This window comes from Meles meles, chromosome 16 (genome assembly GCF_922984935.1).
Source record: "Meles meles chromosome 16, mMelMel3.1 paternal haplotype, whole genome shotgun sequence".
Classification (NCBI taxonomy): domain Eukaryota; kingdom Metazoa; phylum Chordata; class Mammalia; order Carnivora; family Mustelidae; genus Meles; species Meles meles.
The window spans coordinates 71436667-71464477 of record NC_060081.1 but is presented as its reverse complement, the minus strand read 5'-3'; the positions used below and the strand labels follow the sequence as shown (position 1 = coordinate 71464477).

At 47.7% G+C, this 27811-nt stretch overlaps 1 protein-coding gene across 1 annotated transcript in view; it reads left to right on the top strand.

Moving 5' to 3' along the window:
* The window catches only part of B4GALT5 (beta-1,4-galactosyltransferase 5), a 74726-nt gene extending 52177 nt beyond the window's left edge, over positions 1 to 22549 (top strand). Inside the window, exons 2-9 of the mRNA XM_045980695.1 lie at positions 4869 to 5003; positions 15130 to 15243; positions 16178 to 16302; positions 17290 to 17406; positions 18028 to 18215; positions 18925 to 19047; positions 21235 to 21336; positions 22274 to 22549. Coding sequence (XP_045836651.1) covers positions 4869 to 5003; positions 15130 to 15243; positions 16178 to 16302; positions 17290 to 17406; positions 18028 to 18215; positions 18925 to 19047; positions 21235 to 21336; positions 22274 to 22421 — 1052 coding nt within the window. The 3' untranslated portion in view covers positions 22422 to 22549. The remainder of the gene's footprint in view (positions 1 to 4868; positions 5004 to 15129; positions 15244 to 16177; positions 16303 to 17289; positions 17407 to 18027; positions 18216 to 18924; positions 19048 to 21234; positions 21337 to 22273) is intronic.
* The last annotated feature ends 5262 nt before the right edge of the window (positions 22550 to 27811 follow it).

Sequence of the window (27811 nt, the reverse complement as noted above, 5' to 3'; positions counted from 1 at the left end):
CCCTGAGATCATGACCCGAGCCGAAGGCAGCGGCTTAATCCACTGAGCCACCCAGGCGCCCTCTATTTTATTTTTTATTTTTTAAAGATTTTACTTACTTATTTGACAGAGAGAGACAGAGATCACAAGTAGCAGAGAGGCAGAGAGCCTGATGCGGGGCTCAATCCCAGAACCCTGGGACCATGACCAGAGCCGAGGGCAGACATTTAACGGACTGAGCCACCCAGGCGCCCCAAGATGTGAATTTTAAATGAGATAATTTAGATTGAAAGCAATGTGCGTGTGCGTGTGCCTGTGTACTTCCTAGCTCAGGCCAGAGCCACACACACAAATTTAGTAACAGGACTTTAATGGGGACATTTGTAAGGTCCCCTAGTTTGATCTGTATAATCACCTACGTGAGCACAGAAGAGGAAAGGGGCAGCGATAGCAGCCCATATCTAGAAGGATTGAGGATTTTTGGCTCCAGCAAGCTTCATATGAATCAGGAATGTGGTGTGACTGCTATTATCAGTGACAGTCAGCAATTATCAGTTGATTACCTGCAGGTAATGGGAAATTCTAAATTCTGTTAATAAAACAGAATTTCCCAAAGTTCTGCAGAGAATCACTTGATGTTGTTAGTTATCATGCGGAGGAAATGGGGCTGATTTGGGAAGTGGCTAGTTTTAAATAATTGAACATCTCTCTGTTGTAGAATTTCTTTGGCTTTGTGTTATCCTGCATTGTGAATCTCCAAGAGGGGCTCGAGTAGACCACTTTGTAACAGATGGAACAGGGTTGCTGGTGGTCCTGCTTGTTTCTGGGCCCATCAGACTGCTCCCGGACTGCTCCATCAGCATGGCACCACCCTTTGTCAAGTGTAGACTGCTGGGCCTCTGTCCAGAGGCCAGCAGCCAGGATGCGGAGGGGCGCACAAAGGAGGGGCTGCCTAGCCTTGCGGGGCAGGAGAGGTTAGGTGGGTTGAGGTGAGGGTGGTGGGAAATAGAAAGTGCTGCCCTTGGCTATCCCCAGGTGGGGGAAAGGGATTTGGCTGTGGAATGAGAACCAGTGGGTAAAGTGATGGGGAAACGTTTTGGACTAAATCCAAAGTAGGATTTTCTTCGAAGATAGCTGTGGCTTACATACTGACTCAGTCTTCTTGGAAGGCGCAGTGTTGGGTTTGGTGTGGAAGCATTAAATAGTGATGACAAGTGTTCTTCAAAATCCCATCCGGCCCTGAGACTGTGAATGTGTGATTATTTTCTTTTGTTTGGCAGAATTTATTTCCTCGGCCTTTTATTTGATCAGTGTTGTGCTAATTCCTGTAGATAATCAGAAAAAGCATTAATAGGTGGTCTGTGTACATTTGTTAGTGGAATGGCAAGACCAACATGTGAGACAGTTGTTAGCCAACTAGGACAAAATATAAACGGGGGGCCCAATTTTGATCATCTGTTAACAGTAGCACAGAAATTCCAGAAGACTGAAGAAGTATGTAAACTGGGGGTTGAAGGATTAATGAGATTTGCGTGGCAGACAAGCAAGCAGAAGCCCCCGGGTGGAAGGCTTTTGAGCGGGAGCAGTGTGGATAAATCTGTAATTACAGAAAATCCATCTGGCAGCTTTGTGGAGGGGATAAAGGTTGGAGAGGCTGGCTCCTTAGTAATCGTGTAAGCCATGTGGGTTCCTGAAATCTTTGAGGGAGAGGCTATGGCTAGAGCATGGATGCGCAGGGTCTTAAAGCTCAGTCCTTTGAGCATAGATAGGTACACCTGGTGTAGGTCCGTTGGTGAAGCTGCGTGGAGAAGCTGGAGCCTAGACGTGGACTCTAAATTGAATAGTATTACTTGCCTCTTAGGATAATTATGAGAATTAAATGAGATAAAGAATTATGTAATTAAGTGCTCAGCGAATGTTACTCATGGTTTCTTACGTAGCTGAAGTTCTCTAGAGCCATGGTTCTGGAAATGTCCTCAGACCCCCCCCCCCCCACTTTGGTATCACTTGTGAGCTTGCTACAAGTGCAAGTTCATGGGCCCCACGTGGGATCCCAGATCAAAGAAAGGGAGAGGGGCTCCTGGGTGGCTCAGTTGTTTTGAGCATCTGGCTCTTGGGGTCCTGGGTTTGCGCCCACCATTGCTGTCTGTGCTCAGTGGGGCATCTGCTTGTCTCCCTCTCTGTCTGCCCCTCCCCCCTGCTCTCAAAAATAAACAAATAAATCTTTTTCAAAAGGAGGGGAGAATTTAAAAGAGGGGCCAACAACAGTGTCCTTTGCAGTACAGAAGATAAAAGCCCGGAAGACTGAAATTTAGGGGAAGGGAAGTAGTATGTTTCTCTAGTGCCCAGCTAGCAGCCTTATATGCAATGTTTGTTTGTTTGTTTGTTTGTTTGTTTTTGTTTTTTGTTTTTTTTTTGACAGAGAGAGATCACAAGTAGGCAGAGAGGCAGGCAGAGAGAGACGGAGAAGCAGGCTCTGTGCTGAGCAGAGAGCCTGATGCGGGGCTCGATCCCAGGACCCTGAGATCATGACCTGAGCTGAAGGCAGAGGCTTAACCCACTGAGCCACCCAGGCACCCCCTTATATGCCATGTTTAATAAATATCTGTTTTCATATTTTTTTTTTAAGACTTTATTTATTTATTTGAAAGAATGAGTACATGAGTAGAGGGAGAAGCCGGCACCCCTGCTGATCAAGGAACCCGATGTGGTGACTTGATCCCAGGACTCTGGGATCATGATGTGAGCTGAAGGCAGCCCCTTAACCAACTGAGCCACCCAGATTCCCCACTGTTTTCATATTGAAGACAGCTTGCTTAGTATTATGTTGGTGGAAGGAAGGTTTCAGGGCAGTTACATATAATATGTGTAATGTACATATTCTGTAGCCCAAATGATTAAAAAAAATACCTTGAAACCACATTAGAAATTTGATATTATATGGAGTTTAAATCTTCTGTTTAGGGGTATTTCTAGAATCCTGTCTCCTGTGACCTGTGCTGTCTGCTGTAGATTAAAACTGGGATGTGACTCTTGCTTTCAGAGGCTTCGCAGAATTACACTTTTTTAAGGATTTGAAGCCGGTCCTTTCTGATAACTTCTCCGGCTGTAGAGAATACTCTATCTGATCTCTCCTCTGCCACCGTCAGAAGTGAACGTGTGGTTGTCTTCTAGTTGGTGCAAGGCCGACTTTGAAACCACCTCATTTCTGAAAGCATTATAGACATTGACTGTTTTTTATTATTTTATGGCTCAGGATATACCTTGGAGATCATTTAAATCCCTTGCAAGATTTTATGTCCCTGTTTAATGTGGGCCACCTTGGGTTTTCATGGACAGTTGTGCCAGTTGGTCTGTCCCCATCCCCACCCCTTTCCCCAGTCCAAGCACCAAACAGAGCAGCTTGAAATAAAGTAAATTGACATCTACAGTTCATTCACTTAGTCATTATTTACTGCCCATTGTGTGCAGGACACTGTGGATAATAATGAAGTGGTGTCCATAAAACATGCCTAATGGAAGAGCCAGGACAGCCGGAGGCCTCATGGATGAGTCTGGCGGAGTGGCCCAGGCGCTTGGTACCATCCCTGCCTGGGGCCTGGTTGGAGGGCAGTTAGGTGCTCAGATGATCTCTCTAGCACACACCGGAGTTTGGATTTGTAAATGTCCCACCCGTGTTAAGACACCCCCCTTGTGCTGTGGCGAAGAGAAAAGTGGGTAGGTTGGAATGGCTGGTTAAGAAGTTGTGTTTTGAGGGGTGCCTGGGTGGTTCAGTGGTTAAGCAACTGCCTCTGGCTCAGGTCATGATCCCAGCATCCTGGGATCAAGCCCCGCATCAGGTTCCCTGCTGGCTGGAAAGCCTGCTTCTCCCTCTCCCTCTCCCCTCGCTCGTGTTCCTGCTCTCACGCGCATTCTCTCTGTGTCAAGTAAATAAATAAAATCTTCAAAAAAAAGGTTGTGTTTTGAAACCTTGTATTTCTTGAAAATGGATGGCATGGTGTTTGAGATTGCAAGGGGGCAAACAGGAACCATACTCGCTCGTCTTTGTGACTCCCTAGTTTCACATCTCAGAGACACTTCGGAAAAACACCAGTGGAGATCATTCCCAGGAATGACAGTGGGATAGTTAATCTGAATAACTGTTAAGAATAACTTTCTTGTTTTGTTTTGCTTTTATTGACGTATAATTGACAGATGGGTCACAGGTGTGCAGTGTGATAGTTCAGTATTTATATATAGTACGAAGGGAATATGTTTCACTAGACACTTAGATCAAGTTGCGGGTTCTTTTCCCATTGCTTTGGGCTTTCAGGCTGGGGCGGGCGGGTGGTCAGACTGATGGCGGTCTTTCATTATCTTCTTGTCTCTCCAGATCCCCTAAAGAAAAGTAGCTGGAGCCTTAGTCCACCACTTTCGGACCAGATCTGGACCTAAATGTTTCTACCAGGCATAGTGGTTTCCTTTCTCAGAGTATAGCCATTGAGTGTTAAGAAGGTCAAGTTAAAGGGAGATGAGATCTTTTTTAAATGTTTTAATCCAATCCATAAAGGTTTTGGGATCATCACAGTGCCAGAATACAGATTGGATATTTGAAGAATAAATTCGGTAGAATATACTTTTTAAATTTATGGGTTTGTGGTTTTTTTTTCCCCTGAAACTGCTGAATATTGACAGAAATTCCCTTTAGTCCTACTGAGCTACCCTAGAAATGTTGGTATCCTGGAAACGTAGACCCCAGTATGGAAAATAGAGGCATTTGGGGAGTTTTAGAGCTGAAAGAAGTTTAAAAAAAGAAAGGAAGAAACCCCAAGTATTTGTGTTTGTTTTGTTTTGTTTTAATGATTATTTTTGAATTCACCTCTTTTCCCCTTCCCTTCTGTTCTCTGCAGTGAACACCTACCTCTTCATGATGCAAGCTCAAGGCATTCTGATCCGGGACAACATGAGAACAATTGGCGCTCAGGTCTATGAGCAGGTGGTTCGGAGTGCTTACGCCAAGAGGAACAGCAGCGTGAATGACTCAGGTATATTTTTAGTAAAGCGGTGGTCTGATTAGAATGTCTTCTCCCCACAGAGGTAAATTTGGTTCGAATAATTATTTTTGATGGGGAAAAGTGCATTGTAAAAGAAGGTTTGGCTGAGTCTTCCCTTATTACAAAAAAAAAGAGACTCTTGCAAAATGAATCCTTGTTCGCTTTGCTAACAGTATATTAAGGGTGGCCGAAAGGAAGCATGTGTTTAGGACGCAAGCAAAACAGGAGGACCAAAAGCTGTACAATTACAAAAAATGTTCCACACGACCAGACTTCCTTCACTTAATGATTGTATCGTTTAACACTTCGGGGTTGGTGGGCGTGTTTTGTTCTGTTTAGCTGCGTGTGGACGTGGTAGTGGTGGTCCACAGTGTATTCAAAGCAGCTCTGGCCGGGGCGGCCGCACCGGAAGACTGGCTCCAGCTCTCTTCTTCCTGTCGGACTCGACTCGAATTTGGTCAGTCCAGCAGGACTAGTTCACCTCGTTGTTTACCAACGCTTTGAGACTCCACAGATTTCCATTTTACAGTGCTCATGTAATCTGGGACAGTCGCCACGAATCAAAAAAGCGATGTCTGGAAGAAAAGTTTAATTGTTTACCTGGTTTACCTTTGTGGTCAGCCGTGGTTTTCATCTGTGGTTTAGTTCCGGCTACGTGACGGAGTTTCTCTGTGGTAATCTCAGCATCATTCAGTTCTGCAGAAAGCTTTGCAGACTATTTAGCTAAAGATAGCAATGACAGACACAAGAGCGAACATTTCTGCCTTCTCAGTCTTTTACCTGTGGCCTTTATTATCTTATAAGCACTAATTATATAAAGAGGGAAAAAAGAACACAGAGGTTAGATGGCTTGCCTAACATTATATTAAAAGAACTTGTTTCTGAATCATGATTTTGACTCTAACTATTTTTATAGAGGCTAAACATGGTAAGTTCCTCACCTTTGAAAGCTGTCTTTTTTGTCTCTCTTTTTAACTCTTCCAAAAATTGAACATAGAAAGTATTTCCAGACGGTTAAATGGGACGGTCGTGCAGCTTCTCCTGTCTGGCCAGGGATAATTTTTATTTAAAAAATAGATTCTGAGATATTATTTTGCTAAGCATTGATGATTTGCCTTTTATGTCTTTCACTGAGAACTAGCGTGCTTTCCTGTGGCTCCTTACGATTTCACTTAAACCTAGTGCAGTATTATAAAATGAGTGCAGTTTAAGAAATACTCTTTCCTTCAAATCAGCCCTCTGTTCTTCGTAGTAAGTTCTTCAGTTGTCCAGAGCTCACTGTGGAATGTGAAATTGCTTTGCAAACATTGCAGATGAGAATTCTGTGGTGCTTGGGGTCTCAGGAGAAAGCATTGCCTCTCAGAGGGAAATGAAATCCTTAAAAGAATTGACCACATCCTCGTTTATCTTCAGTCTGCCCTGCTGGCCAGCTTAGCAACAAAGGAGTATAGTTAGCAAACTGAAGCTTTAACACTTCCTTTCTTGTTGTTTGCAAAGAGCAAGTGATTGACTTCCCAGGGCTTTTCTGCCAAATTGTGGTTTCAGGGGACAAGTTACCTGAGCTCTGACCCAGACCTGGAAGAGGAACCAGTAGAGCGCCTCAGCCCATGGGAGAAGGCGGAGCAGCGCACTTTTGTTTCCTAATTCATTGTGTGTGGTATTAGGTTTTGCAAATAATCCCCTCACACATTGTCTCCCTCCACTCCAGCATGGCCCTGTGGGTAGGCAGGATTTTAGGTGACTTCCATTTCTTCCCATAGTTTAAATAGTCTTGGTTTTGGAGTGGCTGGGTCATGTGACTTTCCCTGAACCCTGCCCCAGACCTGCTTGTCATTGTGTGATGAAAGTAGGGAGTCCTAAAAAAAATCCAAACAGAGGGGCACCTGGGTGGCTCAGTGGGTTAAGCCTCTGCCTTTGGCTCAGGTCGCGATCTCAGGGTCCTGGGATCGAGCTCCGCATCAGGCTTTCTGCTCAGCAGGGAGTCTGCTTCCTCCTCTCTCTCTCTCTGCCTCTCTGCCTACTTGTGATCTCTCTCTGTCAAATAAATAAATAAAAAATCTTAAAAAGAAAGTAGGGAGTCCTTTGACTGCTTCTCTAGAGCTCTTTCCCCCGATGAAGCAGGAAAAAGGAACGTTTATGCCACTGGGACATTATCCTATCTGAGTGTTCATGCCTCTCCGAGGTCACATGACCGCTAGGCCTTCCATCTGGGCCTTTGGCGAAGTAGTCTGCTCTCTCTCAGAAGTTAGAGGGGTGCAGGCAGGGCACAGGATCTCACCAACTCCTCCAGGGGTGGCTGTCCTTGAAAACTAAGCACCGACCGAGTTGTGCCTTAAAAGGCTTATCCAGGGACCTGGTATGAATTGACTTGGTATTAATTGACTTGGCACGTGTTTATTCTCAAATTATCATACACTGAAATAATTTTGCTCAGCATCCCTCTGGTTGGAATAATCATTCATTTTGTGTTCATGGTGTCTGTTTCCCTTATAGATTGGAAGTCTTTGCTCTCAGGGGCCGTCTTAACTGTCTGCTAGACACTTGACTTGCATTGCCTCATGGACTTGGGAGGAAGTCAGTAGGGTATCTGCCGTGTCCCCACTTTAGGGATGAGAGGCTGGAAGCAGCCAGGAGTTACAGGACTTCATGTGGCTGCGGGGTTGGGCCTGCTGACCTCTGGGTCCACGTCGTGCCTTCATATCCTCTCACATCCGTGTAGCCCCAGCACGTTATACACTGCCTAGCACGTAGGCCCTCAGGAAGTGGTTTTTGAGTGCGTGAGTGAATGAATCCAAGAAACAAGAAAACATTTAAGTGTTGTAACCTAATTTCAAGATTATCATCCTAATTGGCATCTGTTATTGGCACATCCAGGAAAGGGAGTGGGTATTAAAGAGGAAATACTACTTCATGGGAAGTGTATCGAGTGAAAACGCACCATTTTTACTCATTTCAAAGCAGTTCTCCGCCTGGCACCATCGGAGAGAGCACCCTGGACTTGAAGCTTCCAAGACAGTTGGGGGGACTGTCATTTCTGACCCGACCACTCCGGCCAGGAGCCACCATGGGCTTGACAAGGGTAGCAGCAGGACTGAGGTGGTCCCTGACCTCTGCTGCCCAGCCCTGGACACGGTGCTGGGGACTCACACCCACATTCTGTAGCCTTCGTGAGGTCGAGGGTAGCTGAAAAGTTTCATGCGAAATTTAGGTAATACCAGCTTTCCTTTCCCTTGAAAGCTAAAGTGGTGATCGTCTAATAAGAATGCACTTTAAGGAATGAGGACTGTGAGCCAGGAAATACACCTGATGTGATAACCTGGAGAGGTTTCTTGCTGTCGCTGAAAGCCGTGTGTGTATGGGATCAGGAATCCTACAGAACTCCTGTGAGCAGAGGGGGAGATACTCAAAAGAACTTGGGCGTCAGAAGAAAATTCCCACTTAGGGCTTTTTTTGTTTGTTTGTTTAAAGTTTATTTATGTTTTTTAGTAATCTCTACCCCTGCCCTGGGACTCAAACCCACCACCCTGACATCAAGAGTCACACACTTCTCTGACTGAGCCAGCCACCGCCACCTCTGCCGCTTAGTTTCATAGATGAGGCGAGTGGGTGACCTGTCCTTTCTTGTCCTTAAATAGGAGTTTGCAGGGGCCCTTCTACCTGTGACTTTCACCCAGAGGGAGATTTCTTACCTCTCTACACACATGCGTACACACATGCACGCAAACCTTCCCACGCCTTGGCCCCAAGCCCCTTGTAGTCACATACTCAGAAAAATGGTCTCTTGCCCACATTCTTGGAAACAGGACTGTTGCCAGAGGCGAATGAAGTAAATCAAGTCATTGCTGGGGCGCTTTGTAATCTGTTCAGTGAGCTAGACATTCTTCCCCTCTTTCTCCGTGGTTTTTAGGCATTTAGTGCATAGTCTTCCTTATGTCTACTCACCCAGCAGGTGCAGGGGTCACCCTTAGGCATGCTGACGCGTGAAAAATGCTAATTCTTTCATTTTACAGATATTTGTTCTGATGGATGATTCTAGTATATATAAATGTCCTCATTTTTCAAGCAGAGAGGCAAGTGTTTGGTCTTTTCTCAAGTGGAAGGGGGAAGTTGGTGGTGGTTCTGAAATCTGTTGGTCAGCATTACCCAGTCCCTGCTCAACTGGATGTGGTAAGATAAGGGGAAAAGCAGATTTTAGCCACCCCTGTATTGGGGTAGCCCTTCCGACCCCAGTGCACATGGAAACACCCACCCCCCAGAGGTTCTTATTTCATTAGTCTGGGAAATAGCCTGGGCATTATTAGGATTTTTAAAAGCCTCGTAGATGATCTCACGTGCAGGCGTGGCTGCCGAACCACCAGTGCGAAGCAGAATTGAATCCTGATGCCGTCTGAATTTGTAGGTAGGAAGGATGTCTGTTGTTTCTCCGTTTTATAAATGTAGAAGCAGTGCCTTCTTTGCCCTCCTACCTCCCTTGCTGGGAGAACATGTCCTGATTTAAAATAGATTACAGTTAAATTAAAAAATAAAGCCGTTGGCCGGCGAGGTTCAGCAGGCTTGCTCTATCCTCGCAGCCGCTCCCTCACACGGTAGGGACGCGCAGAGGAAGAGGAAGCGGCACCTGGCTGGCTCAGTAGCAGGAGCCTGCAACTCTTGATCTCCTGGTTGTGAGTTTGAGCCCCACGCTGGGTGTCGGGATTACTTTAAAAATAAAATCTAGGGGCGCCTGGGTGGCTCAGTGGTTTGGGCCTCTGCCTTCGGCTCGGGTCATGATCCCGGGGTCCTGGGATCGAGTCCCGCATCGGGCTCTCTGCTTGGCGGGGAGCCTGCTTCCTCCTCTCTCTCTGCCTGCCTCTCTGCCTGCTTGTGATCTCTCTCTGTCAAATAAATAATTAAAGGGACGCCTGGGTGGCTCAGTGGGTTAAGCCGCTGCCTTCGGCTCGGGTCATGATCCCAGGGTCCTGGGATCGAGTCCCGCATGGTCTCCTTGCTCGGCAGGGAGCCTGCTTCTCTCTCCACCTCTGCCTGCCTGTGTACTCTCTCTCTCTCTCCTTCTCTCTGACAAATAAATTTAAAAAATAAATAAATAAATAAATAAATAAATAAATAATTTAAAAAAATAAAATCTAAAAAAAAAAAAGAGGAAGGAGCTGTCATTTGGACATACCCATTTCTGGGCAAGCTGGCACCCCACAGTAACCAAGCAGCTTTATCAGGTCACAGTTAATTTCCTCTACCTCTTCCACTTCTTTAGAAGGTTTCTACTGGTGAGGGGCGCCTGGGTGGCTCAGTTGATGAAGCAGCTGCCTTCAGCCCAGGCCATGATCCTATGGTCCTGGGATCCAGCCCTACCTCAGGCTCCCTGCTCAACCGGGAGCCTGCTTCTCCCTCTCCCACTCCCCCTGCTTGTGTTCCCTCTCTTGCTATCTTTCTCTGTCAAATAAATAAAATCTTTAAAAAAAAAAAAAATTCTACTGGTGAGAAAGATTTCAATTACATTTTTATGTAAAAAATTTTAAATTAGAAATGAGGAAATGGAGGTTTTTGTGGGGGGTTTTCCCCCCTCAGGGTATAGGGCAAGGCCGCTGCCACTTAGAAGTTGTGTATTTGTGGGGTCTTTAAAAAAATGACTTCATTGGGGCGCCTGGGTGGCTCAGTGGGTTAAGCCGCTGCCTTCGGCTCAGGTCATGATCTCAGGGTCCTGGGATCGAGCCCCGCATCGGGCTCTCTGCTCAGCAGGAGGCCTGCTTCCTCCTCTCTCTCTCTGCCTGCCTCTCTGCCTACTTGTGATCTCTCTCTGTCAAATAAATAAATAAAATCTTTTTTAAAAAATGACTTCATTAATTTGGCAATCAGAAGAAAAAAAATAAGTGGTGCTGATTTTGTCTTTTTTTTTTTAATTATTTATTTATTTATTTGACAGACAGAGATCACAGGTAGGCAGAGAGGCAGCCAGAGAGAGAGGAAGGGAAGCAGGCTCCCTGCTGAGCAGAGAGCCCCATGCGGGGCTCGATCCCAGGACCCTGAGATCATGACCTGAGCTGAAGGCAGAGGCTTTAACCCACTGAGCCACCTAGGCGCCCTGATTTTGTCTTGTTTTGTTTCGTGCTGGTTGCTACTAGGCTTATTAGTGTTTGATGGGAGTAGAAGGGCTTTATCTGTGTCTTCACGCAAACCCCCAAAGGTAGGATCATTAAGGCTAGAAAGTGTCTTACCCTTCTGCACGCTAGTTTTTTGTTTTTGTTTTTACATCTTATTTCCTGTTTAGGTTGTAGTTCTAAGGCTTGGTTCTGTCATTGCCCAGAATTACTGTTCTCTACTTCTGTGTTTTGTATTTTTAATTTGCTTATGAAAATGCTGTTATAATGCCTCTGGGCGTTTCTTCTCCTTCAGAGGCAAATATAATTACTGTGGTGCTGTTGGGCAGCAGCTGCTCCCTCTGCGTGCGTGCAAGTCACAGGATGCCCCTTCCCTAGCACCCGCGAAAACTTCTTAAAGAGAATCATTTACATATTTAAACACACACACACATACATGTAATTGAGAAGCAGTATCAGAATTATCCAGAGTAATGATTCGTACTGGAGATTCTTGACGTAGGTCTTTGAAATGTCAGTACTTTCAGAAAGGATCGATTTAGGACACGTTTGCATGTACAAACTGAGGACTTTAGGGCTGATTTCTGTAATTTCTGTAAAAAACAAAAATGTAATTTTGCTGTTAGGGTTCATGCCGGCGCTGCTCATGTCTGTGTAATGCAGGCTTGGTGTTTTTTTTTTTCAGGAAAGCTACTACTGAAAAGGACAGAAAGCATTGTGTTCCTCTCCTCCCCTCTTAAGAGATTTCATTCCCTTGCAGTGGACTCGCAGAGTTGTGGGTGGACACTTGCACAGTGGACAGCGTGTGCCTCTGGGAAAGGATTCCTGTATTTATTAGCCGTGGATTCTTGGAAACCCTCTCCGTGTTGCTTGAAAAATATCTGAGTTGAAGGTTGTAGAATTCTCCAGTGCAAAAGCGAGTTTGAATAGGAAGTTTTAATTTTCATAGGATCTGCATGAATCCCAAAGGGGATTGGTGAGAGGGATTTTCGTGCTCTGAAAGAACAGTGCAGTACATTGGAAGATCCCTGACCCAGATCTTAGCCTGGCCTCTGTTTAGTTGTACCAGTCGTGTACGTGATGCCTTGGTTTCCTTATCTGGAAAAAAAGGTTGGAGGGCCCCTTCATACAGACTCCCTAGGAAAAAGGCACCCACTTCACACCGTCAAGGCCCCACTAACATGACAGTAAAGAGGGGGTGTGCGTGTGCACGTGTGTGTGTTCAGTGGCACAAACCCCAAAGCATGAAGAGAACAAGGAGTTGGAAGTCGGAAAGCAGGCAGACCAGTGATACAGGGCTCAGCAGACCCAAGAAAACGGACTGCTGATGTGGCCGCGGGGATAGCTGCTACCCCCGAGAACCCTCCAGAAGCTCGGGAAGTAGCATATCAGATACTTCCGCAGATGAGAATGAAAGTGACAGCTAAGATAAAAATTGGTTGAAAGGTACTTAAAAAGCAGTTGGATACCCAGGTTCTTTCCCCATCCTGGCAGAGGACCAGAGACCTGATCGCCCCTCAGGGTTGGTGAAACAGGGAGCCCTCAGCTTGGGGGCTCCTGGCTGGGCCTGAGGGCCTCCAACCCCTTTCTCTTTTTCTGTCACAGTGTGCTTGCTTGTAGCAAGAACTGCATCCTTCTGGCAGGAGGTTAAGACTAGAGTGCTCTGGGGGCGCCTGGGTGGCTCAGTGGTTTAGGCCACTGCCTTCGGCTCAGGTCATGATCTCAGGGTCCTGGGATTGAGTCCCGCATCGGGCTCTCTGCTTGGCAGGGAGCCTGCTTCCCTCTCACTCTCTCTGCCTGCCTCTCTGCCTACTTGTGATCTCTCTCTGTCAAATAAATAAATAAAATCTTTAAAAAAAAAAAAAAAAAAAAAAGACTAGAGTGCTCTGGGGACACCTGGCTGGCTCAAAGAGTGTGTGATTTGATCTAAGGGTTGTGAGTTCAAGCCCCACACTGGGGATAGAGATTACTTTAAAAAAAAAAAAAAAAAAAAAAGGCGTTCTCTGGGGAATCTGATTGGACCAAGAAGAAGGACCCTAAGATACTGGTGCTCGAGGCTCCCAAACCAGACTTCTGGCCAGAGCACTCTGCAGTGGAAAACCTCAGCCCAAGCCCTTGCAGTTAGTGCCCCATTCTTAAATGTGAGCAGTGAACGGAGCGCTGTGCAGGGATCAGACCAAACAAGGAGCAGCAGATGGGGAGACACAGGCCATGCTGGGAGGAGAAGAATGCAAAACAGCTGTCACACGTTCTCAAGGGTGAGGGGGAAAGGATTGCAAACATGAAAAAGGAGTATATTGTAAGAAATGAACACTCAGGAAATAAAAATGACTTTTTAAAATAAAAAAATAGCAAAAATGAAAATTAAAAAAAGGGCTGGGGGCCTGGGTGGCTCTGTTGGTTAAGCGCCTGCCTTCCGCTCAGGTCGTGATCCTGGGGTCCTGGAATAGAGCCCGCGTTCGGCTCCCTGCTCAGTGAAGAGTCCGCGTCTCCTTCTCCCTCTGCCCCTCTCTCCACTCATGCGCGCTCGCTCGCTCTCAAATAAAATTAAATCTTTAAAAAAAAAAGAGAGATTGAGGAAGCAGGCTCCCCCCTGAGCAGAGAGCCCGATGCGGGGCTCGATCGCAGGATCCTGGGATCACAACCTGAGCCGAAGGCAGAGGCCTTAAGCCACTGAGCCACCCAGGTGCCCCCCAAAAATGATTGAGAAGATGAGAAAATCAGACCACCAGGAGGTCCAACATCTAACTCGTGTTTTCTGTTCTCCAGAAAGAGAGTGCGGAATACAGAAGGGAGGGAATCATCACCACAGTGATAACCTCTAGGCCTGCCCCCAAATTCTAGAACAGGAGCATACAAGTTTCTAGACAGTAAAGGTCAAATGGTCAACAGAGTGGGCAAGCATAGAACTCGGAATAGAAATGTGACATTTCCTGAACCAAGACAAAGTTCCTCACGCTTCCAGAAAGAAATTCCCAGTCACCTTCACAAAGAGCCAGATTGGAATGGCTTCCGATTTAACAGGTGTAGGTCGATTCTAGAAGGCAGTGGGTAGCACTCCCACAATGCTCAGGGAGAATTGTTTCCAGCCGAGCATTCTGTAAACCCCGGCACCCTGTGAATCAAGTGAGAACAATTACAGTCAGATGTGCAAGGGTTCAAACACTTCCCATCCCCCCCCTGCTTCGGAAGCTGCTTGCAAGAAGTTTTCCAGCGAGAAAAAGGGAGAAATTGAAGCCAGGCAGAGTGAGGTCTCACGCTGGTGAGAAGTGAAGGGAGTCTGTAGGACGCCAAGGAGGGGAGACCACAGGACGACATCTGTGCAGCGGGCACGGGGAGAGCCAGTCGTGATCGGAAGGCGCAGAATCGTCTTTGGGGAAGGGTGGAGAGAATGCCTCATGCTGGTGGACATCCTAAGAGGGGCCGTGGGTGGCAGAGGGCGTGGCGTTAGTTGTGATGCCATGTAAAACTAAGCAAACAGAAACAAAACAGTCACTCTAGGAAAAAAAAACAAACCAAATTATGCAGGAAAAGAAATCATAACTTTGCACATTTCTCAGCTATGAATAGTATCTACAGAGTAAATACATCAGGGTAAATACTAAAGATGGGCCCCACAGTGGAAGTCTGTGGGTAAGGTGACAGAAGCATCTGGAACAGCTGTAGAGGAAGTACGTTACTAAAGTAATTGGCTGGAAGGAATGAAACGTTCTCATAGAGAGTAAGACATGGGGGGAGGCGGGTGCTGGTTGTTTTTGTTTGTTTTTAATTACGTTGTTGACTTCTGCGGCTGGACAGTGAGTACATACAAAGCTGTAAGACCAGTAAGAACAGAGACACTGGTTTAAACAGGATCCTCTGGTTAACCTTTTTATCGATGGGTTCAAATTTTTAGCTGCAGCAAAGAGCTAGTCCAGAATCCTGATTCTGCAGGAGATGATAGCTAAGAAAAATGCTTTGATAGGCCTCTGAGAATTGATGACCTGTGCTGGTCTGAGCTGCCTTTTCTCTTCCCTGTCTAGATTATCCTCTTGACTTGAACCACAGTGAAACCTTCCTACAAACCACAACGTTTCTTCCTGAAGACTTCACCTACTTTGCAAACCATACCTGCCCCGAGAGGCTCCCTTCCATGAGTGAGTACAGTGCCCCCTGCTTTTCAAACTGACGGGTCTGGTGTTGGTTTTGTTTTTGTTTTTTTTTTTGTTTGTTTGTTTTGTTTTGTTTTTATTAAAATGAAAGAGCGTTCTCGATCTCTCAGGATGCCTCCCCTGTGTGGAGAATAGAATGCCTCCCTGCCATTGGAAACAGGGATTACAAAAGCTACTTGTGTCCTAACCCTTCTTCAGCCCTTCTGCAAGGTTGCCTGTGTTCCTGGTGTCATTTTCTACCAGATTTCTCAGTCTTTCCTCTTCATGTACCCCCTCCTTGATGACTTGGGGCCTGTTAGGATGTCCTAGAGAAAGTACAGGTACCCAGCTTTATCTTTTAGTGTAAATCCCATGCTGATTATACCTTGTTTGGTAATATGGATGAACGTGACTTTCTCCAAGCGTTGGTTCAGAATTCTGTGGTCTTGTCCTTTCGTTCTTGCTGACTCCTGTATATTCTCAAGCAACGGCAGTAAGCCCTTCTATGTTTTCCGTGCCTTTGGGCTTTTCAGACAGGCCCCCTTCGCTTAAGTCAGTGATGACGAGTGTTTGGGGGTCTGGGCCGCATCACTTGGGATCATTGATGAGTGAATCGGGGCCCTGCGTCTGTGCTTGCCTCTGGAGCACGCAGAGAGGCTCCAGGTTCAGCCTCACTCTTTCCTCCTTCCTCTTTGAGAAGTTCAGCTGCCGTTCCACAGAGTTTTAATTTCTCGACTTGCTGCTTTATGCAGTACTAGTGATGAGCCAAAATGCAGGGAGTTGCAAAGCAGGGGAAGGGCCTCCCATCTCTGTGAAGAACGCAGTCAGCTGAAAAAAAGCACTGACCCTCCCTCAAGAGGGAAACGCTGGTCGTACGGGGAAAACGTGCAGTCACTTTCTGGCCTCTTAATTCTTTTTCTTCCCCCCACCCTCTGTTTAGAGGGCCCAATAGACATAAACATGAGCGAAATCGCAATGGATGACATCCATGAAATCTTCTCTAAAGACCCAACCATCAAGCTTGGAGGTCACTGGAAGCCTTCAGATTGCATGCCTCGATGGAAGGTAGGGTGTGGGGCCATGCCCAAGGTGCTAGGAGGCCCACCTGGCCTTGCCATCCTTCCAAGCCACCATGGGATTCACAGACTGTGATATTCGTAATTTGCACCCTATTAACTGTTGCCAAGTATCTGCATTTGATGGCAGCACTTCCGAGGCGTGGGTTTCCCTAAGGACACTGTAGCCCCAGAAATGTGCATCGTTCCTGGGACTGTGCAGGACCCTTTTGTCTTTATAGGAATACTGGCTAAGCGAGGGGGAGGGTTGGTAGGTCTCTTGGGCCACATTGGTAAAAGTCGTCTTCACAAATCCACTGCTTCGCGCCTCGTCTGGCTTTGTTACTGTGAGTTTAGTGCAACAAAGAGCAGAGCTCCCCAGCCCAACATTGACAATTGCTTAGTGGTTTTCTGCATGACGGTGGTCAGGAGGCCTCAGTGTGGACCTGGCCCCTGACACGGGCCTGCGTCGGTCCATTCTTGTAACAAGTATTTGTTCAAGTGCGGCTTCTGTGCCCGTCCTGCAGTGAGCAAGGCAGAGCTGGACTAGATGGGCTTTTCCAGCCCATCACTGGGATGTAATATCAGCTTAATGACCAGCGTTTTTAAAAAACATATATATATAAAAGACAGATACATGTCAAAGTGTCCTGCCTGTTGTAAGGGGGAATACTGTCTTGTGGAGTCTGTTTTAGTTGTGTGCTCACATCTGTGGGCATGTGTGTGCGGGTCATGGTGTAGAATGAGCGTGTGCCTCTGGGTTGTGGTCTAGAGTGACTAATTCAGCGGGCCAACTGTGTACACAGTGTGGTGCGTGTGCTTACGTCCAAGGGTCTGCCTGCCAGCATAGCTCTCCATGTAGTGGAGGTCGCGGATGAGGCAGCCTTCCAGAAAGCCCCCGGAGCTCGCTGGTCACCGATTCTGTGGCAGAGTCCTGCCACAAAGCCAAAGTTGAGGGCATTAACGGGACGGCCTGTTGTGCGGTGACCCTCTCCAGGTGGCGATCCTCATCCCTTTCCGCAACCGCCATGAGCACCTCCCGGTCCTGCTCAGACACCTGATCCCCATGCTTCAGCGGCAGCGCCTGCAGTTCGCGTTTTACGTGGTGGAGCAGGTGAGTGGCCCGTTCTGCTCTTTCTAAGACAGCGGTTCAGGGTGGTTTTGGCCAATCCGCCTTGGCGGACAGAGCCAGTGAAACTGAACTCTTAGGACTGAGCCCCCCAGAGGTGAAAGGAGGCAGAGAGCAGCTCTGGGCTTCTGGCTGGGGTGTTACTCGGCACCCGCAGACTTGAGTGAGTCTGGGATGGAACTTTGTTTACCCTCGAACAAAGGCTCCTTGTAAGGTGGTTTAGCCAGAGGTGCTTGGGTGGTGTCTTGGGTCTCCAGACCCAGGAAATTCCCCTTAAGATAAGGAGCGGTGGGGAGAAATGACTGTATTATTCTTTCTTCCCTTTCTGGGGCTGGATACTCCTCCAAAGGCTGGGAGAGGTTGAATGCCTGCTTTTAACAGTTGTGGGAGAGAGGAGCCCGGGCCCGCTACCCTTCTCATTTCTAAGGAAATTGAGGCCAGATGTCAAGTGGCTTATAAGAGGCAGTGATGAGCCTGCAGGCCAGGCCCTGCTCTGGCTGGGTGATCTGTCCCAGTGGGGTTCATGAAGCTCTCTTTAGGCAGCACTGAGGCAGTGAAGATGTTGCCCCACGAGTCCTTCTAAAAAGACAGTTCTGCTTGTTTTAGGTGGGCACCCAGCCCTTTAATCGAGCCATGCTTTTCAACGTCGGTTTTCAAGAAGCAATGAAGGATCTGGACTGGGACTGTCTTATTTTTCATGACGTGGATCATATACCAGAAAGTGATCGGAACTACTATGGATGCGGGCAGATGCCCAGGCACTTTGCAACGAAGTTGGACAAGTATATGTATCTGTGAGTGTCATTGCCTCCGGAAGAGGTGGACTCTAAAGGTGCTGCGAGATGCAAAATGGCAAAATCCTGTTAGCTCCGCCCCAGCATGCGGCTGGCGGGTGGACGGACGGGATGGAACACAGCCCTGGCGCCGGGCGCTGTCAGGCAGGTCAAAGGAATGGAGCCCTGCTCCGTGTGGCCAGAGAGATGAACCTTGAAAACGCCGCTGTGTGAAAGAAGCTAGTTACCAGAAGCCACATGTTGCATGATTGTGCTCCCGTGACTTGTCCAGAACAGGCAAATCCATAGAGACAGACAGAACAGTGGTTGCGTCGGGTTGTGGGGAGGAGGGGGAGTGAGGAGTGACCGCTAATGGGTACAAGGCTTCTTTTGGAGGTGATGAAAGGTACTAAAATGGATTGGTGTTCGTGGTTGCACAACTCCACAAATACCCTAAAAACAATGGAATTGCTTGCTTTTTAAATGGGTGAATTGTTTGGATTGTATAGTTATGTTTCAGTAAAGCTGTTACGAAACAAATCAGTTAGAGAAAGATGCAGTTAGCCACAAAGGTCGATGTGTTTCAGCGCGAGGGAGCAGTGGCGGGTGGTTGAGGGCGGTAGGCGCTGTGTCATACAGGAAGCAGTTCTCCAGTGCGATGGTGGCCCTTCCCAGGGAAAGAAACCATCCTTCGATTCCCAGATGATTCAGGCTGTATGTCTCCTTCTAGGCTTCCTTACACCGAGTTCTTTGGTGGAGTGAGCGGCCTAACAGTGGAACAGTTTCGGAAGATCAATGGCTTTCCGAACGCTTTCTGGGGTTGGGGTGGAGAAGATGACGACTTATGGAACAGGTACTCCCCTCTTCTGGTTTCCAGGGCCTTCTGGAAATGCTGCCTTAGGCTCCCCAGACAACACCACACAGATAGGATAGGGTGCAAACCATGTAGGTAATGTGAAATGTTCCAGTAGCCACATTTAAAAAGGTTAAAAAAAGAACTTTGAGATGAAATTCATTTTAACGTATTAATAAAACATATATTAATAAAACATAGTATATTTATCACACTATATCCAAAAAAACCCACCCAACATATAATCAATATGAAATATTAATGAGATATACTTCACATTTATTTTCTCTCTTACTGTACCTTTGAAATCTGGTATATATTTTACAGTCAAAGCACATTTCGGTGAAACCTCCCCAAACCAGAGATCACATATTAGTGACAGGAGTATACAGATTTATCTATTCTATTGGATAAGGCTTATCTTATACAAGTTTGTGAGAATGATGCTATATTTGAGTAGTATAAACTAATCTTTTTACAGAATGAGTGAGTAAATAGTAATGTAATAAGGAATAAGTAAGCAAAACAGTCTCCATCTTGTATCTGTTGACTTTCTCAGTGGGCTTTAAAAACAGAAGTTACTTGTTGCTTTAATCACAAAGTAATACTTGCTGGTAAAAATTCAGATAATAAAGGTGCATAAACCAAAGGGTATAATTCTTAATCCCTATCACTGTGCTGTCTTCGTTCCCAGGAAGCAGCCGTTTTAACAGGGCTGTTCTTTCTCTACTTTGTATTCAAACACAAACAACCCAGACCCATCCCTTCTCCTCTTCCAACCCTGTTAGCACGGAGAGAACTGCTTCGTTATTTTTAACAATTGCACAGCATTCCTTTAGGGAGATGCACGATATTTTGTTTTAATCCTTTCCTGTTGATGAACATTGTTTATAGTTTCGAACGTCCTTGTTCATGTGTGCAAATACTTCTTCAGAATTAATTCCTAGCTGTGGAACTACAAAGTCAAGTAAATGCTCTTTTACATTTGGATAGTTACCAGAATTTCCCTCCAAAAGTGATCACGAAAGATTCCAAGCAGCCGTGCGTCAACATTTCCGCTTTCTCACATCACCGCCCACATTGGTTATAGACAAGCTTTTATGTTTTGCCACATTTCAGCCCTTGGCTGCTGTACTGGACAAAAGAGCTCCAGATAATTCTTTCTCACTCTGAGAGGTAAAAATGGCATCTCATCCTCTTAATTTGGGTTTCTTAGGAACCTAGTAAAGATGAACAGCTTTTCCATAAACGTAACTGGTTTGACCGGTCCTTGAATCCAGTTGAACTCCCCCAGGACAGCTGTCATAATTCTGCACCCGTGCTCTCCCCAGCTCGGCAGGAGCCCCCCCAGGCGCAGGAACGGGAGAGCTGGTTCTCCCCAGTGCCCTGCACCCTTCCCAGGCAACAGGAGACCTCTCTCGATTTACCAAACCGGAGAGAGAACACATTTCCCAAAACAAAGGGAGAGTATAATTTGGAGTCAAGAGGAGGATGTTAAAATAATACTCTCCCAAGTTTTAAAATAATGAAGACGACCATAGATCACACGTCGATATCCAGAGTCTGCCTGCATGCACTACTTCGTACAGCCCTGTCAAGTGTCCAGCAAATCCAGCTTGTGAAATCCTGTCTTTGTCACATGAAGGATAAGTAACTGGACACCTCCCTAAGTTCTGCTTTCTTTCCTCCTAGTGTTGTGAAGTTTTACATCAAGATCAGAGGATGTCATACAAATTAGTTCGTCTCCCTGATGAGGGAGGAGTAGACAGTCATTAAAGTTCATAAGCAGGGACAACACAGTGCAACTCGGACTTCACTGACTTGCTTTATGGTAGGCTGTGGACAGGAAAAGCACTTTTGATAGGACCCAGACAAGCCGGCAGAGGGAGCGTTCGTGTGTACTCACCTGCGGGGGGGAATGAATGCTCACTATCGCCCCTGTCCCTGAGAGCCTGTGTCTCACCTTACTCCCAAGAATTTTGAATTCCTTTTCCCTTTCAAAACATTTTGGTATCATAGACCTCTTTTCTAAAGCCATGAACTTACCCAAGGGGATGGGCGCTTGAACATTTAGATGGAGAAGTTGTTCTGCTGTTCAGCCTGGGATTTCTCAACCTTGGCGTGGATGTGGTGGTCTGGGGTACTTGAACATGTAATCTGAAGGCCCAATGTCTTTGTCTGGGACAGAGTACAGAATGCAGGCTACTCTGTGAGCCGGCCAGAAGGTGACACCGGGAAATACAAGTCTATTCCTCATCATCACCGAGGGGAAGTCCAGTTTCTTGGAAGGTTAGTGCAACTTGTTTGTTGTTCTTACACATAATCCTCTTTCCCTCGCATTTCCAGATGTCCCAGAGCATATCATACTCAACCCTCGTCTTACTCCCCACCTTCTCTCCACGGTCCTGGTCTGGCTGCTTTGCAGCTCCTAGATAGGTTTTCATGTACCTGTGAGGCGGGTATTTGTGTGAAAGCAGATTATCGGTGAGCAGTTTGATCACTGATCTTTGAAGGAAATCACTCATTTGGCCTCTTAAGCTTCATGGTCTCCTCTGTGGTCTTCAGGGAGTTGGAGAAAGATCACTCGGTTAAAGGTCCTGTGTAGCTTACACTGACAGGGCAAAGCGGAGTTGGCTCCCCTTTCAGTGAGCCTCGGTTCTGGAAGGTACCCCTGAGCTTCTGTTCATGTGGGCGCGCTTGATCAGGAAGTTCCATACTGGACTCATTGGGGCATGTGGATGGAGTGACAGCTCTGTGTTGAGTGCCGTTGTGTCTTGCTCACGGGGAGGAGGGCTGCTCTCCGGACCACTAGTTCTGATTGCATGAACTCTGTTGTCCAGGGAGTGAGAGGGCACCGAATGCAGACCTGACCTTGCTCACCTGGTGTATTTTTAATATCTTACCTCCTGCTTCCCCGTTCCATGACCTGACCTTGGGCCAGCCATTGAACAGTGGAAGCCTTGGTTTCCTTGTTTGCTTAAGGAGCGGTGCATTAAATGAAATGAGGTCATAAATAAAGCCCCTGGCATGAAATAGGAGGGGTCTCTAATAATAACCTTCAGCAGGGAGCAGCGGAGCGGGGTGGGCTTGTCCCCCAGGGCGTGTGATGCCGGAGAGCTGCTGCCCTGGGTTGTGGCCGGTGTGTGGGCTGCCCTGCTCTGTCCTCCTCCATGAGGGCGTTGGGCCCTCACTCAGAGCCGCCGGCCTCTGTTCTCTGCTCAAACAGGTACGCTCTGCTGCGCAAGTCCAAAGAACGGCAAGGGCTGGATGGCCTCAACAACTTGAACTACTTTGCAAACATCACATACGACGCCTTGTATAAAAACATTACTGTCAACTTGACACCCGAGCTGGCTCAGGTGACCGAGTACTGAGATGAGGCGAGAACCTATGTTTGTTTTACCCACCGCCACCAAGAAGGCAGCCTGGGGAGAGGTCTTGGGGCTCCACACAGGAAGAGAATAGAAATACGGCGTCTGGTGAAGGGTCACAGGGTTCGAGGAGAAAATGTGAACAGAGTATACGCACAAAACGCCTTCACCATGGCTGGGAACATCCTTCATCAGGACTGGCTTTCTGTTTTCACAAGACGGACGTCGGTCCCGCTGCTCTTCTCCCCCGGTCTAGAACCCCAGCGTCCCGTCCCCGCCAGGATCTCCAGGATAGGAACCGACGTCCGCCGTGGTTCTGGCGCCGAGCCTGTTCCTACGAATGGCCTTTGGAGCTTCTCGGCCTTCAGAGCAAAGAGGCAACCCCACCACAGGGCAGCTGTGTTTCAGGAAGAGCAAGTGAAACTCCACACACCATTCTTCTCCATCTCTGGTGTTCTCTTTGGTTTCAACTTTTTTTTTTTTTTTAAATTACCTGCTTTGGGTGGGGATTGAGGGTGGGTGGAGGGAGTGGGGAAGATAAATAGACCTATAACAATCACTTCTTGAAGAAGTATAATTGTAAATAAGCCATGTAAAATGCCTTTTTTAAATTTAATTTTATAGCTGGCTCCAGTTCAAACCGGATTTATATATTAGATCACTCACTCAGTTGGCAAATGCAGGGACTTGGTTAAAATGCGGTGGAAGGCTATCACCTCTCAGATTTCTGTCACTTTGGAGGGGAGTGGGTATAGGGCATGTCACAAAGAGATGGGGACAGTCCAGTCTGTCACTGGTCGCTGACTCCTGTCCCCTCCCTCCCTCCCTCTTCCAGAAGTCTTGCTCTTGACTTTTGCTGTGGACTCTGTCTTCCCTGTTGGGCACATACACTCTCATCCCAGTCTGCTAAACAGGACCTCTCCCTGCTCAAAGCAGACTCCTTCGGGGGGCCTCCTGTGCACACGCCCCTGGATCTCTGGACTTAAGTTTTTGTCCTTTCATCACCGAGAATGGTGGGGTCAGGTGGGTGGGTTTTCTGCCTCTTCTTCCCCCCCCCTTTTTTTTTTGCTCTTGTGGAACTTGGCCACAATTCCTGAAATCTGTGCCTAAATTACCAACTAGCTTCAGTGATTCCTCTGAATTTTTCCCTTTTTGGTTTCTGGGAAGATTCTTTGTCAGGATTGTGAACCAGTTCATAGAACTAATGAGCGATGGACTGAAGAAGTCAGCCAGGGAGCAGCGGACACGTGCGTGCTGTGGCTCCGCTGGGGGCCAGGTGGGCCCAGTCAGAGCTGTGTGGGTAGACAGACAGACAGACAGAGCTCCCGGATGCCAGGACCCCAGCCTGAGTGCTGGGTTCACACCCCATGCTCTTCTTGAAGTTAGATTCTAAATTGCCCTTGAAGTTGTGCCTCTCTGTTTTCCCCTGAGCCAAATCCCTCAATCCGTAGTCCCTCTTGGCTTCCGTAGGATTCTGAAAATGCCAGTCTTTTCCTCTCCTTTTCCATAAAGCATATTTATATATTGTGATTAGGGAGTACTTTCTGAAAAGTACTTCATATTTTTTTTAATTGCCTTGTTTGCCTTCAACTTCCTTAATTTTCATGGTTTACATGGATGTGTGTGTAGGGATATATTTGTGTATATACGTGTGGGTTGGGGTTTTCTCCGTTGCATGTGTTGGTTCCGTGGACATATGATCCCCACAAGCTGTGGGAGTGATTGGCCAGGCCTTGTTTTTTGTTCATGCTTTTGTTCTTTTGAAGAATAGAGCGGTGTTGTAGAAAACCAACTGCATTACAAAGCTCTTATCGGCTCATATGAGAGAGCAGGCCGCTGCCCTTGAAAATGCTGGTAAGTTGTATCATATCTTTTAAAAGAATGTTGAGCATCTCATGCTTTAAAAGACCTTCATGAGGGAACATTACACACAGGAGCTCACTTGGTTTTCCTTTGAAGTCTGGTGCACAGAGCAATAAAGATTTCTTTCCCCTTTTCTCCCACCTCCCCGAAGGCCGTGAGCGGCTTTCAGTGGGACACAGCCACGATGTCATTTGGAAGAATTTGCCAGAACAGAGCGATCCTTGGTTAAGGATGCCGTGTGTGTACACGGCCGTGTTGTAAAATGGTCTTGTTTGAAGCTTTCCACGAACACACCTGCCACCAAGAACAAAACGTTGGCAAAAGGCTACACAGCTGATTTTAGAAAGAAAACGCCGATTTGAGGCCAAAAGGAAGGTGTCTTTTCACTCCTTGAGGTAGGGTCACTGAAATGACTTTGCGATCACGTGTGAGTTTGTCTTATTAGCGGAGACACCCTACTGCGCACCACCCCGTTGTTCACCCGCCAAGCTATCATGTGGGAACGTGGAAGTTACAGACAGCCAGCCAGCCAGGCCCGTGAGCTGTTAGTGGGGTGAGATTCTCGTGTTTAACCAAAAAAAAAAAGAAAGAAAGAAAAAAATGGATAATAACCAAATGTGACCTTGTGCGTATTTTGGCAGCTGAAATTCTTTCAAGGCTACTGATGGGTGACCTGTTCAGTCAGTCCCGGCTCAGCTGCGTGCAGGGAAACGTTTGTCCTTTCACGCTGTTTTTCTGAGCAAGGAGTTAACTGCAAAAATACCCTTTTGACGTGACAGGGGCTCCTGTTGGAGCTCCTCTGTCTGCCACAGTCACGAGTAGCTGAGCGACAGCCGCCTGTCCTGATTGTGCCCGCTCTCTGTGGACGATGGCATTGAACGTAGCTAGCTTCCCTCCATCAGACGTTCTTTTTGAGCTTGCTCTTATGTTTTAAGAGGTGCCAGGGGTACATTTTTGCACTGAAATCTAAAGATGTTTTAAAAACACTTTTCACAAAAATAGTCCTTTGTCATTACATTATTTACTCATGTGTTTGTACATTTTTGTATGTTAATTTATGAATGATTTTTTCAGTAAAAAATACATATTCAAGAACCAAACCTCTGTGGTCGTCTTTCTTTGCCTAGAACTGTCTGGCTTCTAGGAGGCCTTTCCCCTCTTTTTCTCACGGAGTTCAGCGTCCGTGTGATCCTTCAGGCGGCTTGCGGCTTCCACATGGCTCGGCGGGCCCCGGGGTGCTCCCGAGAAAGACTGCCCGCCCAAGCCCGGCGACCAGACCAGCTGAGGGACAGCCTCAGCCCGTGGAGCAAAAGCACTAAACCCCACCGTGTGATCCAGGCGTCCTCCCACACTTGGGTTTTCTTTCCAGAATGGGCCCAGGTGATGCCCATCGAGTCACACAAGACACCTGGGCAGGGAGAGGATGAGAGTAGTTGGGAGTTTGGATCCAGAAGTTCCTCTGGGGTCCGTCCAGGGTTTGCTGTCGCCTGGTTCCACCCGGAGAGTGTGATCAAAGCTTCTGTTGAATGTTTACCACTCACTGGTATTTATTGAACGTAAAGTTTTGTGTCCAGGTGCTAGGAATATAATGATTAGCAAAAAGGACAGGGTCAGTGGCCTCATAGAACTTACTGTCCTCTTTCCCCACAACCCAGAGGAGGATATGATTAAACTTACAGCTGCGACGCCTGGTTGGCACAGTTGGTTAAGCATCCGACACTTCATTTGGCTTGCGTCACGGTCTCAGGGTTCTGGGATCAAGCCCTCCGTCTTGGACTCCCCACTGTCCCTCCCCACCCCCCAGAAAAGAAAAATAGAATCTTTAAAATTTACAACCACAACGAGTGCTGCAAAGGACATGGCTGCTGACCACAGGCATATGGTGTGGAAGGGGTCCCTGGCGGGAGGTCAGTGAAGAGTGGGGTTAGGGGGACCAGCAGGTTACCGGGCGAGCTGCAGGACAGAACACTGCTGGGCCGGTGCAAGGGACAAAGGGCTGCCCCGGCCACAAGGTGGATGAGGCCCAATGCCTGGTGGGGCCTTGTGTGCCAAGGTAAGGAGGTTTTGGGTTTTATCCTTAGGACAGTGACCTCGAGAGTTGCCAGCAGGAGGGACTGTGTGATGTCATTGAACGTAATCTTACTGGATGGCTCTGGCTGCAGGGAGGAGGGGGGCTGCAGAGAAGCAAAGGAGAAGGAGGGGGACCAGGTTAAGGGCACACAGTCACGTGGGCACAGTATGGAGTTGGGGCTGGGGGGATGCTGAGGGAACAGGTTGCTGTTGGGATGGAGCAACCCACCTAGCTTCTGGCTTCCCCATTTGGGTTCATGGCAAGGCCATTCTGGGATGAGGGCCCTGGAATCAGACCAGGTTCATGCGGAAGACCACAAGATCGGTTGTGAGCGTGTTGAGTTCGGGGGTTCTGAGGCCACCAAGCAGAGAGGGCAAACAGACAGTTGGGACGTACTCCAGTTGGGGACTCCAAACAGTGGGGACCAGGGTGATGGTGTCTCTGATGGCCTGGGAGATGATCCCAGATTCAGGAGTGGATGCTGACGCCCTGGAGCGGAGTAGAGCAGAAGCCTCCAGAGAGAAGGTGGCCTTGGCCCCAGGCTGGAAGTGCTCCACTTGTAACAGCTGAGAAGCAGAGGGGCAGGAACAGGGCATACAGAGGGGTAGGAGGAAGCAGCAGTGGGCAGGACAGGAAAGGGAAGGGAAGGGTTGGAGGGGAGGGAGGACCACAGTGCTGAGTGCAGGGAAACATGAGGAAGGTGAGGCTCAAAACTATGGGGCATGGGGAGGAGGGCATGGGAGAGGGCTCCATGCGGTGGGGCAGGGCACAGGGGAGGGGGCTGAGCAGGGAGGCGGTGAAGCCGTGGTGAGGGCAGCCGCCTTTCCAATCCCACGTGAAGGGGCAAGAAGAGGAGGCTGGGAGCTCAGGGAGGGTTTGGATCCTGATTTTCGTACAAGAGAAACCTGAGTGGCGTGAGCCATAGGGAGATGGGGACCGGAGAGAGAGCTGAATATCCAAGAGACGGGGGCTAATTTAGCTGGAATGTTCCTGAACCACTGGCAGTGGATGAAACGAAACAAACCCGGGAGGATTTAGGAGCCCTTCCTGCATCAGTTCTGATCGGCAGACACAATCGGCCCGTGAAGAGCCGTGTGCTGTTTAAAGAATCAAGGATCCCTTTCAGTAAGAAGTCACCAGAATTGATTCCTGGCATTAACACTTCCTCCCCACTCCAAAAAAAAAAAATCATTTGGGGGAAGTACAGTCCTAAAAATAGTAGTTCCCAGTTGTTGGGGTTTGTGCCCCAAGCTGTGCCAGTTAGTCTCCAGCCTGTGAGGAAGACATTGCCCCGCTTTCTAGAACAAGGGTGCTCAACCCTCGGCTCTTAACATCTGGGGCCGGATCATTCTCTGTACAGGGAATGGGGGGTGGATAGCTGGACCCTTGGCGTCCACCTTCTACAGACCAGTAGCAGCGCCCCTCCCTCCCCAGTCGTGACAGCCCAAATTGTCACCAG